The sequence below is a fragment of the Phaethon aethereus genome, assembly GCF_964289735.1.
Source record: "Phaethon aethereus genome assembly, chromosome: 3".
NCBI classification, from domain to species: domain Eukaryota; kingdom Metazoa; phylum Chordata; class Aves; order Phaethontiformes; family Phaethontidae; genus Phaethon; species Phaethon aethereus.
Window position 1 is genome coordinate 72801900 of NC_138576.1, and position 13161 is coordinate 72815060.

General features: G+C 36.5%; 1 protein-coding gene across 1 annotated transcript in view; it reads right to left on the bottom strand.

The window, feature by feature from the left end:
* ESR1 (estrogen receptor 1) overlaps positions 1–13161 on the bottom strand; it is a gene marked incomplete at its 3' end in the record, with an annotated part of 118537 nt that overhangs the window by 70319 nt on the left and 35057 nt on the right. Inside the window, exon 3 of the mRNA XM_081997784.1 lies at positions 2834–2950. Coding sequence (XP_081853910.1) covers positions 2834–2950 — 117 coding nt within the window. The remainder of the gene's footprint in view (positions 1–2833; positions 2951–13161) is intronic.

A 13161-nucleotide genomic window follows, 5' to 3' on the forward strand; every position in this document is an offset into this window, starting at 1 on the left:
GCAAGTGCTGTAAAAACTCCCTTTGGCAGCTGGGCCCCTTATCACGTGAAATAGCGGTTGGAATACACTTCTGCAAACCAGATCAGAAACAATCTTCAAGAAAGCATCAGTGGATCATAAGCCAAAACAAGCCTATTCTTCCCTCTACCCAACCAGAAGAGACAGGGACATGACAAGGTGCTTATTCCATGTGACCGCTTTATCCTCACATACAAACAGGGGTGCACAGAGTAAATAATAACATAGAATTTCAAGGTCTTTTGGGCTTATTCAGAAAGAAAGAGTGAAGCATTTGGGCAAAATATTACAGCTATAAATTCTGCCTCAGATGCTGACTACATCAGCAGAGAGCCTGGCAGTCTAATTGACTCTCCAAGCGGCACAGTAACAGATGCAGAAGGAAACACTTGCAAACATAAGAGAGAAAGAAAATAACTCATCAGTACTGAAAGAATTTTTTAAAGGATGAAACAGTGGGATGAAAAAAATGATAAAATTTCCACAGAAACTCATAAATAAATGTTCCTACAGCATAGCTCAAGAGCCACTTGAAGCCTGCATTTTTTTCTGAATGAAGCACCAAAAACATTTCAGTTGTGTCCACTCTATTAAAAATATATATGAATCTTTTTTTGTTGTTTTAAGTGACCTTCTATGAGAAAAACCCCAGCAACCATAGCCTATAACCTAGATTTAAAATTAACCAGAGATATTTAATCAAGATTATATCTAGCTTCCCCCATATTTACTGAAATGCAATAATTAATATCAGCTATTGCTCAGAAGTTAAATGATAGATTAAAGTCAGAAGTTAGCAGCTTTGACAACTTATTAAGAAGTTTCAGCTAATTCAATGGAGAAGGACAACTGAGATTACATTTAGAGAAAAGAAAGATTACAGCTGTTTTCCACTATGTCTAAAAGGTATATCATCATAAGCAAATTGTGGACATAGATATAGAAGTGAGATATGACACAACTGAATATTTTTCAAATGTGTGAGGGAATTAATGCCTTTAAACCAGGCAAATCCTTCAGTATGAACAAAAGGAGATTTTTTAAATTAAAAGATTCAATCAAGAGAACTATGAATTATTAGAGAAAAATGTGGACCTTGAGTTAACCACAGCACTATGTGATTCAAGTGTGTTGAAGAAAAGTGTTAGAAGAGATCTATTAAAACAGAAAAGCTTAAGAGACCTCCTCAGGGAAAACAAAAATCCAACCAAAAATATTTTAAAATATTTAAAGTTAATTTATACCAAGAATATTTGCTTAATCCTTAACTTCATCTGAGAGAAATGTGACAATTTTCAAGTACTACCTGAAGAAAAGAATTTCTTTCTCCCACAGCTCGTGGACAATATGGGATCAGTCATGACCCCAGCAGAACCCTGAATGCTTTATTTCATCCTACATTAACTTTACCTTTCTTGAATAATTCATCTGCAGGCATGCCAGATTTATAACTTGCAACCGAGGGATCTTGAGAAATTTTTCCCAGACTTCATAAAATAAATATCCTTAAACTTCCATCTATGAATCAGCCTAAACGTGCAGAAACAACTGACTGGTTTTCCCTTACTCTTTCCCCTTTACTCCTCCTCCCAAGATTCCCAGACTTGGCCTACCATGACCACACAGACTGGACTTCCAAACAATTCTTTTCTGTGGGAAGGATAAACATGATGAGCTACTCCTCTCTCTTGCCCCAGATTTTTTGTGAAATAAGTAAGCATTAGGTGTGCCAGAGAAAGAACGAACCAATCTGTAATTTAACAATTAGCTCCTTTCACACATAAAACATGGGTTCTAATCCTTTCTCTTCTGAGCACTTTCTAGTTTGCTAAATTTTCCTATAGAAATAGGTTTCAATAAAGCTAATGATTACTCTTCATTAAAAGAAGCAATCAGAAATTTTTAGTAGGCTACAACAAAGTTTTCTTCTGCTTTAGAGCAAATATGAAACTTCACAATTTCCTGTTCTTAAATATTCTTAATTCTTAGGAGCTTGGCTTTCTCAAAAGGATTAAAAATAGCTAACTTCTGTCTGCTTTTGACAAACACAAGGTACTGTAACAGAGAGGAGAAAAGCAGGTATCATGATTGATCCAAAACTATGTTACAAAAGAAATCTTCCATCTAAGAACACACTGTAGCAATTGTTCAGTATTGTCATATATTTCTAATTTTGCCTCCAAAAGTTAAACACTGTGTATATAAATAAAGTAATTTAGTGGCATTCCACTTCAGCCTAAGCATTCAGTGTCTGATTCTTCTTCTCTGACATTATTACATAAGTATGTTCCGAGAAAGGGGCATTTATCTCAGTTTTTATAAAATGAGTGAGCCTTCAATATTGTTGGGTGAAATTAATTCACACAAAAAAATGTGTACAGTACTGGAATAGAGGAATTTACTTTCCCTTCCAGAATTCACAGAACAAGTATGACATATTCAGAAGTTTATTTTCATGTATGTGGACTGATCTGAGACTACCAGTGCTTTTCACACTGAACTGCAAAATGCTGCAAAATCTTGGGTTAAGTTTCATTCATCATGATCTGGAATCTATCACGAGACACCAAAAAAATAATGAATTAAAAATATTAATAGAAGACAAAAGTCAATGTCCTTATTAATTATTATGCAAATGTGGTCAAGAATATTATCATGGTATTTGGGATTTATTTAATCGCTCTTTGATTTAATACACTTCAGCTCAATAAAATTAGTTGCTTCCTCCTTTAGGAACCTTATCAGCTGTCCAACGAAGTTAAAAGCAGGAAGGCAGACACCAATGCTGAGGATTTATTGATTTCTGTGTACATACCACCTTTCATCATTCCTACTTCATAGCATTTTCTTAGTCGGCAAGCCTGGCAACTCTTTCTTCTGTTCTTGTCAATGGTGCACTGGTTAGTAGCGGGACACATGTAGTCATTGTGCCCTGTAAAACCAGAGGGAAAGTAAGGACACAGTTATACACAGACATAACAAAACTGCCTATAATACTCTTATTTTTCATTGAGTATTTAGTACAGCGTCTAACATCTCAGGAAGAAGTTAGGGTTACCATCATAATTGATCATAAAAGTATTGATACAGATACTGAAACTCACATCTATTCACAATACATTTATTCACAAGTTCTTTAAACCTACTATTAAAAACACAAATTACAACTTCTGTAAAATAATTAAAATAATGAACAATTAAAGCAGTCACGAAAGAGGATAGATTAATATGAACAAGTCCCTTGGCTTCCTTGCTCTTAGCTTGAGAAATACAGTGCCATCTGGTCTATGTGCCTGTGTTGATAGATTGCACAAAATGATTAGAGGTTTATAGAATTAAAAAGGCCTATGCACAGAACATTTTTTGATATCTACCACAATCTGGGGCAGTTAAGAAACAAAACCCAACATCATAAAATAGAACAAACAACCAATAATTAATTGTATCTCAGGGATAAATCAGTCTCTAATTTCAATTGCATGTCTACTGATATACGCAAAAACTTTTTGTCATGACAAATTCTTAAATTACCATATGCTGGAACCAAGTTTGGTACTGGTACCTTTTCCTTCAGAGATCCACTTCCTCATTTATTGCCCTCTACATCTCAATTCTCATTAAAAATATTTTCAAATACCATAATTTGTTGCTGCCAACAAGAGTCTATTCCAATTTTGTCTTAAAAAAATTGTGCTTAAACCTGCTATAAAATTATTTTCCAACCATATACAAAGTTTAGCAAGGACAAAAAAGACTATCCAAACATCTTACTGGTGCTCTGTATTCATCTAAACACAACTAAGGTACAGCACACAATGAAACAATTTTACAGCAGAACTGTTTGTTCTTTCTTTCAGGTCAAGGGATCAGCTTGAGGTAGAGTAGATTGGAGGTTTGACAGAGGCCTTGGTCTCATCAAATCATCTATCCTTGACTAGAAATTAGAAAAGAGAGTAAAAATTACTATCAGATTACACCAGGAACATCTGCTGTCTAATGCTACATAACTGGGATCCAATCAAAATAAGCAGCCAAACCGTATCGTGTTAATATGGTGACATCTGACTACACACTGTCTCAAACAGACAGAATTATTATTTTTTAGCTCTACTTGACAGAATGGTATAATACTGGAAAAATCTGAATCCACAGGCTTTGCTCCAGGACTGAGGTAAAGAGGTAGAACAGAAACACTTCCGCAACCTCAGCTTGAAAGACCTTTTTAATTTTCAGTTCCTCTGCTAAGATACAGACTGTTCTGTATCAGATTCAAAACATTTCACATGTAAGGAAAAAAAATTGAGTCAGAAAAAAACCCAGCCTCAATCATATAAAAATGTAACATCTACAGAGAAAGGGAGTAAAAAGGGAAAGCCATGTTTTTAACAAAATGCATTTTTATTAGGTCACACTTAACAGCAGCAAAAGACTGTAGCACCTGACCTCAATCACCAGCCTTGTTTTATAAGCCAAGTTCTGAAATAGCATGAAAGACAGACAAAAAACTTTAATTATTCTTTTTAAAAACAAAGACTTTGACACAGGATCTGGTCGTCTTCCTAATGCAGTTAAAAGGTAAATTCACAAGGGGAACAAGTGCAGGCTCCAAATTCAGCAAATAATTCAGAACACTTTTAGTTTGCTGTAAAATAAGCAGATAAATGTTCCCACTTAGGTCAAAGCTGAACACATTCTAACCACCTTTACTGGACTGGCTGATGCTTATAAGGTTCAACTCCCCCCCTCCAAAAAAAAAAAAAAAAAAAGTGACAGTATGCAAAAAACAAAAAGCAAGTGGAATCAGTATCAGCAGGGCAGCCAACCTTTTTCACAGTGCTTATGTGGATGATAACCTTTTCTTTTGCTCTGAACCCAGATTTCCCGATGCAAACTGCACGCATTTGGAAATAGGCATTTTGTTTGTAGAATAGTACATAAAATAATCTCATTTCTGATAGAGCTACGATCCCTACTGAAATTAACATGATTCATATTATCATATTTATACATTGAAAAGTTTTGTCTTAAATATATGCTTTAAAATTTAGTATAATTAGTCTGTTTTCATGCACATGACCTGCACCTTAGACAATCAACCCTTCTTTCAAAGTGCTTGACAGACTTCACAGAATAAAACCTGTAAAATTTTGAATGTAAAAAAAGAAAGATCTGTGTGTGAGGGGCATACTTCAGATTACAAGTGCCATAGTAATGTCATTGTTTAGAGTTCATATTTGCTGTAAATCTAGGAAGAAGATAATACAATTAACAGTTCTCATGATTTTTGGTTTAGTAACCAACATGCCTTCAGGAGACTGGAAAAGATGTAAGCAACCGGAAGAAAATGTTTGATAACTAGAGTATACAGTAGAAATGATTACCAAATTAATCAGGGAAGAAGAAAGAAAGAAGGGGAAGAAGGAAGGCAGGAGCCTTTCCTGCTTCTCCAGAATACCATCTGATTTCAAGTATTCAGTCACAGGAAGTGAGGAAGGAAGTTTCCTTTGCAAGGCACAGACACAGACTAGGGCAGTCTAACTTGGGGTGGCAGGGGTGGGAAAGAGGTAGAAGAACACAATTAAGGAATAGGTAACACACAAAGACAAGTTCTATTTTAAAGTGAAATAGTATAACTCAATAACGGTGCCATAAAGTGAATTGTCTTTTAACTATTTTACCTTTTATTTTATCCTTAAAGCTCATCTCTCAGCCAAGCTGATTCCAAACAGCCTGACTTACTAGAAGGGATTTCTCACTGGTGGGAATTGTCAGCATGAAAGTTGGGCACGTCAACAGGTGCGCAGCTGCCCCATACTTCGTTTTCATGATATCCAAAGAGTAACACATGGCAGAAGAGAGGCTAATTAGACCATTTGGATAGTTGGTGTCACAGGAATACCAAGAGGAAGAAACATGTTCAGTGTTTTTCTACTCGTAAAAGGAAGCACATACCACTTGGACTTTGTGGTCTTTTTTTAAATTTATTTAATAAATTATCAGATAAACTGCATAAAATTAAAGGCATTGAGTTTAGTAGGGTAAAGCCCTTAGTTTTAAGCCCCCCGTATGTATGACTTGCACTGTCATGAGCAACAAAGGAAGAATTTAAGGGAGGTATTGGAGGAGCTTGAGGAGAGGTGATCTGTTTTTCTTATGATATCTCATACATTGTACATTTTAAAACACTGAAAATGACATTAAGTATTTTTTAGCACTTTATTATATGCTAAGGTCTTTCCAGAACATGGTGCAAAGATCTGGCTCTTTTCTCAAAGCACTAATTTTAGATGTGACAATTTGTATGATATCAGCCAACAATGGAGGGGGAAAGGGTGAGGAAGCAAAGTGTCAACAAGAAGATAATGGCTGAAATTAGGATGATTTTTAGTTTATTCTAAGCCAGCCTGTGATAATTAGAGCTTTTTCTTACTGCACATGCAGTTTGACTTTCTGTCATCACCATGAGTCATGTGGCTAGTATTTCTGTTCAGAGATTCATCGCTGTCAGTTTAAGGGTTCTCAAGATAGCTGTGGTGTATGCAACAGCAACGCATGCTTGTATTGGAGTGGGCAGATGATTTATCTCTGAGGGCTTCAGTCAGCAAAACACTCCATATTTCTTTAAAGTTAAGTGTTACTACATTGAGCAGAACATTTAAGCATCTGTGTACTTCTAGCAAGTAGTCACAGCACAGTATATACAGCTAAAGTTAAGCTCGTTTCACTGACTTGCAGCTTTGGAGAGCTGACTTCATTTTGTCCTTGACAAGCAAGGATGAAAAGTGGGGTCATTTTAATATATCGATGGCAATTAACATGACACCAAAATATTCTTTTTTTCTTAAGTGTCTAAACAGTTGCTATATTATATTCCAATAACCACCAAGATTAGCCTGAGGGAGTGATTAGTTTAAGCAGTACAAACGATGTACAAAAAAACGAACTAAAGAAACTGACATGTCGGTGTGCCGGCTTAAGAATGCTTAATGACAATTCTGCAAAGCCAATCAAGGAATATTTTTGTCAGGTGAATTTTGAGTGACATCTAGACTGATGTAGTTGAATTGACTCATCATACATTTCAAACAAAGCCAGTAATAATTACTATCCTTTTACTAACACATGCTTTTCTTTAATTACTCTTTTGTTTTCAATTCTCATAGAACACGCATTTCTTAAACTATTCTTTATCTGTCTGCATAAGGCATCTGCCAGGTTAGCTGTTACTTGTGAACACACCAGGTCCTTCTATGATCTTATTCTTACAGTGAAATTAGCAGATTTTCATACATATAGGTGAAGGGAAGGCTAGAGTGTAGACTTTATCCACACCTTAAGGTGCCAAGCAAGTGATGAGTGGGAAGACTGCAGACAAAAAGCAAAACTTTTACAAGAATAGCCTCAACAACAAGTAAACAGTTTCCGTAAACAGTAAAGAGAAAAAAAAAATAGCACCTGGACACTGCATATGCCAACCCAGTATGAACAAATGTTGTATATAAAATAAAGTTATACCAGTTTTAAGTAAAAGTGCCCCAATAAAACTGCACTGATAGATTTTAGAATCTCAGTCTTTCCTAACAGGTTTCGCAAAAGAACAGAAGGTTATGTCTAATTCCTTTATAAGCACAGACACTCAAATTCACAGCTTAATTACTCTCAGACAAGGTCTTTGGATTTGGAACTTGAGTGCTCTTAGCAACTACCCAGAACTGCTGAGAAGATTAATCTTTTTCTGTTTTTCAACTACCAAGACATTAGTACATGTGACAGTAAGGAAAAGGGCCTAGAAGATTGTAAAACGTACTTCCCTTGTACCCAGTGAGGAAGTCCTGGTTCTACACACACCTTGGAAAGAAAGATCACAGAAGCAGAGAAGAATGAGAAAGGAGGAAAGGTTAAAATCTATATATTCTGTATTATGTCTGTCAGATGTGTCATGTAGCTCCCACACTGTGTTCACCTTCTAGTGGAATCTTCTTGCCTTCACGTATGTATAGCACTGTTCGCATCAGCAGTTAATTCAAGCCAAATGATTGCGACACCAACCTTTCCTTTAACCTTTCCATATACTATTTCAGCTAACAGGAAAATAGAAGAAAAAAGAATGAGAATGGGCATTGCATGAGGATATCAAACCTGCTGCCGTCTCACCAGTTTAATAACGCGTGAACATTGAGAAATGGTGACATATCAAAACTATTTAACTTTACTAATATATAAATATAAAGTTATATTTTCTACTCCAGCAGACAATTTCAAAGTTCTTATTATTGGCTTTAGTCCTAAAATTTCAAACGGTGTTTCATCGACTATTTCAGGATTATGATACCATGTGCAAAGTCTACTTCTACCCCAATTCCTTTCCCATCTTTTTTAATTTAAGACAAGGTAACAAAATAGGAAGCGTATTTTTTCATCTTGACAAATAAAAAAAGACACAAATCTAGATCCCAACCTCTGCAAAATCTGGCAAGGAGTGGGACATGTAGTTTCTGTTTCCCTATCTGATAAATCACAATTGTTTTAAATCCTTGGCACATGATTAAACCAACAGCTGCGTTAAAGGAAAAACTCCCACAATGTATTACTCACAACCATCTCAATATAATCCCTCCAGAGACAAAAAGCATTTTCAGAGAGAGTCATAGGCAAACCACGGCCATCTTATTCCCATAGACTTTGAATGAAATCTCTTGTATTTTTAGCTTTTGAGTTTATTTGAGCTAAAACGGGAAGGGGTGGAATTCTACTACAGAAAATTCACATAACTAATATAAAGAGGACAATGAGTTGAAAATATTGCAAATTACTCTTTTGGACTTAAAATCCAATCAGTTGTTAACAACAAGAAAAGTAATATAACTCCATCCTTATTCCAGGTATGGCTCCTGGTATCATAAAATTTGCAAAGAGCTGTAATGTATTTATCCTCACAGTACCCCTGTAAAGGAAGTGCTGGTATTTGTGTTTTACCGGAGGCAGCAGGGGCAGGATTCTCACTGCACAGAGCATGAAGTGGGTGTGGGCATTTCTAAGCGTAGTGGCTTCTCTGCACTGAGGTCTGTGCAACTGAAACTGCAGTACAGTCAACTCCCGGTTTGTTAAATTATTATACTAATCTTTAACATCAGTATTTTGACAAAATGCCACTTTTCCGCCTAAGAACCGCTTTCTCATGCAAAGCAAAACCTAGTTATGCACTTCTTTCATTTACTGATATATATCTGTGCTCCTTGGTTTGCTCACTTACACCCTAACATCATCCATGCCCTATAGAAGATTCATCTTCTCTACTAAGAGTGTTCTCTACTTTAGGCAAAGTGTGTTGCCCAACTTCAGAAACGCTTCCAATGTTGCTTGGGGTGACATTTCATATGTCAGCTTGGAAAATATATTTTTAGGGGATTTCAGAAAACCAGTCTCAGGGAAGAACTCTCAGAGTCCACTGTTACAATGGAAGCTGATACTGAATGAAGCTCCATAGTCTCTGTCCTGGATCCAGTTCTATATGGTATTTTCCTCAGTGATGGGTAATGGACTGGAGTATTTATTTTATTAAATGTTACTCATTTATAGATGACATTTATATGTGTTAGAAGAACAAAGAAAAGACCAGACTACTCTGCTAGTCAGACAGAAATAAATCTGAAATAAATGGCAGGAGCCTACAGGATAAGAATTCTAAATTTTCTTGGCAAGCTAGAGACATCACATGGGAAAAAGAAGCACAAAAGGACCAGTACCAATCACTACATTAAAACAGGAATAATCAGGTGCACAAAATAAGGTGGGAAAGAAGTGGTTTCTTCTCTAGAAAAGTATGCTTGAGTTTGTTCTGCATCACACACTGATTATGAATGAACAGTATCATATTTTTGTAAATAAGGCAAACATAACAGTGTGATGGATGTAGACAAATACCACTGGCTGGGCTTGTAAGTTAATCCTATTGCTCTGTTCAGTACTTGTAAAGCATCATATAGAAGGAAATCATGCTTCAAGAAAAAAAGAAGTGGAGATTCTCCAAAATAGAGCAACTAGAAGATCAGAAGTCTAGAAAACAAAACCTATGAGAAAAGGTTGAATAAACTGTGTTTCTTCAGGTTAGGTAAAACAGAATTTTTTTAAAAAAATGCGATAGCAATCTTCCATGTTTTAAAGGCTGTTGCAGAAGGAAAGAGAACATGTCTGTGGCATGATAGACAGGAAAATAAGCGATGAGCTTAACCTGCAGGAATGAAGACTCAAATTTCATAGTAACCTACAAAGATAAGGAGAATAATACATTGGATCAGACTACAGGTTTTTAAGAAGCAGTTCAATAAACATATGTAAGGAATTGGAAACAGTTGGTCCCATCAGAGGACAGAAAGATAGACTAGGGCTCAAGGTCCACTGCAACCTTATGATTTGCTTAGATCATGAAAAGTAAGTAAGTATCTTGGATACACACATCTTAAGTCACTGCCATATCCATGCCGAATGCAGTGCTTAAAACTCACTGGGGAAGTACCAGTTCAAAATTGCCTTACTAGGAAGAAAGAGGTATTGATTCTTGCCTTTCAGTACTACTCAAGTTTCTGAAACAAGCATTAGACTGCTGATATTCAAAATGCACATTAGGGGACAGCGACGAAAGTACGTGTTTAACTCAAGGGGCTCTAGAGAAAAACTACTAAAAACACAAAAATAAATCAAAGAAGTTTCAGAAGAACCTGTCTGACCACAGGCTGTTAGCGCAGTCCCAATAATGGCTAAATCCTGGTGGATTTTCCAAACGCACATGTTCTAGCCTTTGAACTTCCAACAGTCGCCTACTTCTCAAACCATAACTGTGTGTTTTCCACCCCGAGACTAGATACCGCTGTGCAGCCCCTATTTATCGGCTGTAATTACCTCTGCTAGTCTCACATAGGTTCATGTTTTGTAGTTTTGCTCTTCCTGCTGACAAGTCATAGAATCAGTGTACAAGCAGTCTTATTAGGGAGTTTCTGTCTTCTTGGCTGCAGAATTTGTGTAGCATTTGCAGCTGTTATCAAACAGATTACAAAAATACCACGAAAACAGAAGACAATAACGGCAAGTTAAAGGGAATTTCTCAGAAACCTCCCAAATTGACAAAACTGCAATTGCTGCACTGCAGCATTACCTAAACACTAAGTTATTAGATATGCTTTACCAGTGAAATTCTCTCCAACTCAGATGAAAATATGTATGTATTACCACCACTCCTACCGTTAAAGTCTGAACTACATACTTCCAACAAAGTACAACTCTACCGCTGTGAAGTTAAAACAATTGATAACACTCAAAGTCTACTGCCAAAACTGTCCTGCTTGATAGTCAGAAGGCATAACTCTTAATTAAAATCCATGTTCAAGCCACACAACTAACATACTTCCCAGCTTCAAGAATTCCTGCACTTTGGAGAGCATTATTCTCTGTGATCAAGATATCAATGGCAGACACTTAATAAGACATCTGGAATCCCTCAGTACGGCTATTCATCCATTCTCAGATGCCAACCTGTTCTTGCCAGACTGGTACTGCCTCCCATCATGTAGTAATTCTTAACTGAATATTTGCGAAATATCCCAGATTTTTGTCTGAGTATACAGCTGTGAGAAAAGGCAGAGAAGGTGCACCTGAAAAACATCAGAATGGCATATGAAGGAGGCAGGGAAATAGAACTGGGGATTTCTAAAATACTTCAGCAGTTCTGAGATCAAGATACCCTCCAGTGTAAGGAATTACCCCTCATTTGTCCCAAATCCCTTGTGCTCCCACTGAAGGTTCTCAGCCCCATATATGCAGGCATTTGTTGGATGCTTGTCAGAGCTAGTAAGAGTAATTTCTTCCTGTCCTGTACCCTTTGGTGGCTATCCAAAAAAACAAGAGAAGTAGAAGGAGGGGGAAAGAATGTGTGACTCACAAGGGGGTTTTTAATTTGTAAATGGCATTTGTAAAGTTGATGTTGAAATACTTCATCCAGTTCTGATATCCAAATTTTAAAGAGGCTATTATGGGTGTAGGGGGATCAGAAAAGGTGCAAAGCCAAAGGACTCCAAAGATAGAAAGATATACAGCAGGAGATTGAAACATTTTCATTCATTTAAGATATCAAGGTGATTTGATTGTAACAACTTCAGTTATAAGAACTTCCCACAGAAGAAAGATACTAGATACTAAGTCTGGTTTGTAAAAGCCAAAGTAATTCAAATTAGAAAGGTAATTTTTTAGCAGATGGGACGACAAATCATTAGACTATGCAATCATCGTAAGAAAGCTCTTGAGCCCACAGATCAAGGCTGGGCATCTTCTAAAAGATTTACCTCCATCAAGTTACCAGGCTTTTTACACAGATAGCATATAAAGTTTATCTTAAGAGAAGACCAGACTTAATGATCTAATGGCCCTTCTTTGTCTTAAAATCCATAAATATTTTAGTAGGGAAGTCCAGTGTGCTGTGATGTGACTGCTTGTTATGCGTTTGGATTCAAGTCAGTTGACCAAGTACACTCCTGAAGGCTACATATGCTGGGCAAAGAATACAATGCTTTTCTATCACCAAGCAACACAGTGTTCTTGGTGTTACATGATTTTTCTCTCCCATGAAACATTATACATTAATATCACTCTGCACAGAGTTTTCTCAAAACAAGATCCCAAATCACTTTTGGGACATAAACTAACAAAATAGACTAACATGGGCAGTTTCAGGAGGCAGCTGAGATTTTCTTCTAACCATCTGTTGTTTAAACAAAATTGAACAGTTGCACAAATCAAGAGACGGTTACTAATTCAGGTTGCCTTTTAAGCTTTAACTGTTTCACAGCAAATAAAAACAACTTAGCATTTAAAATTCAGAAAATATGTCCAGAACCATTCCAGCTCCCCTGGATAAAAATGAAGCTAACCATCTCCACTTTGGGTAAGGTCCAATGCAGATGTGAGTTGTCACAAAATTTAAGTGCATACTTATGAAAGTAAGCATAGATACCTCAGATATCACTGAGAATTACATATACACAAGGAGGAAATGGATTATCCCATACAGCTTGTCCATTGTTCATGTCTGTAGTCACTTTTTCCTGTGGTTCTATTAAGAACTACATAGAATGTTTGACTACAGTCTATTAA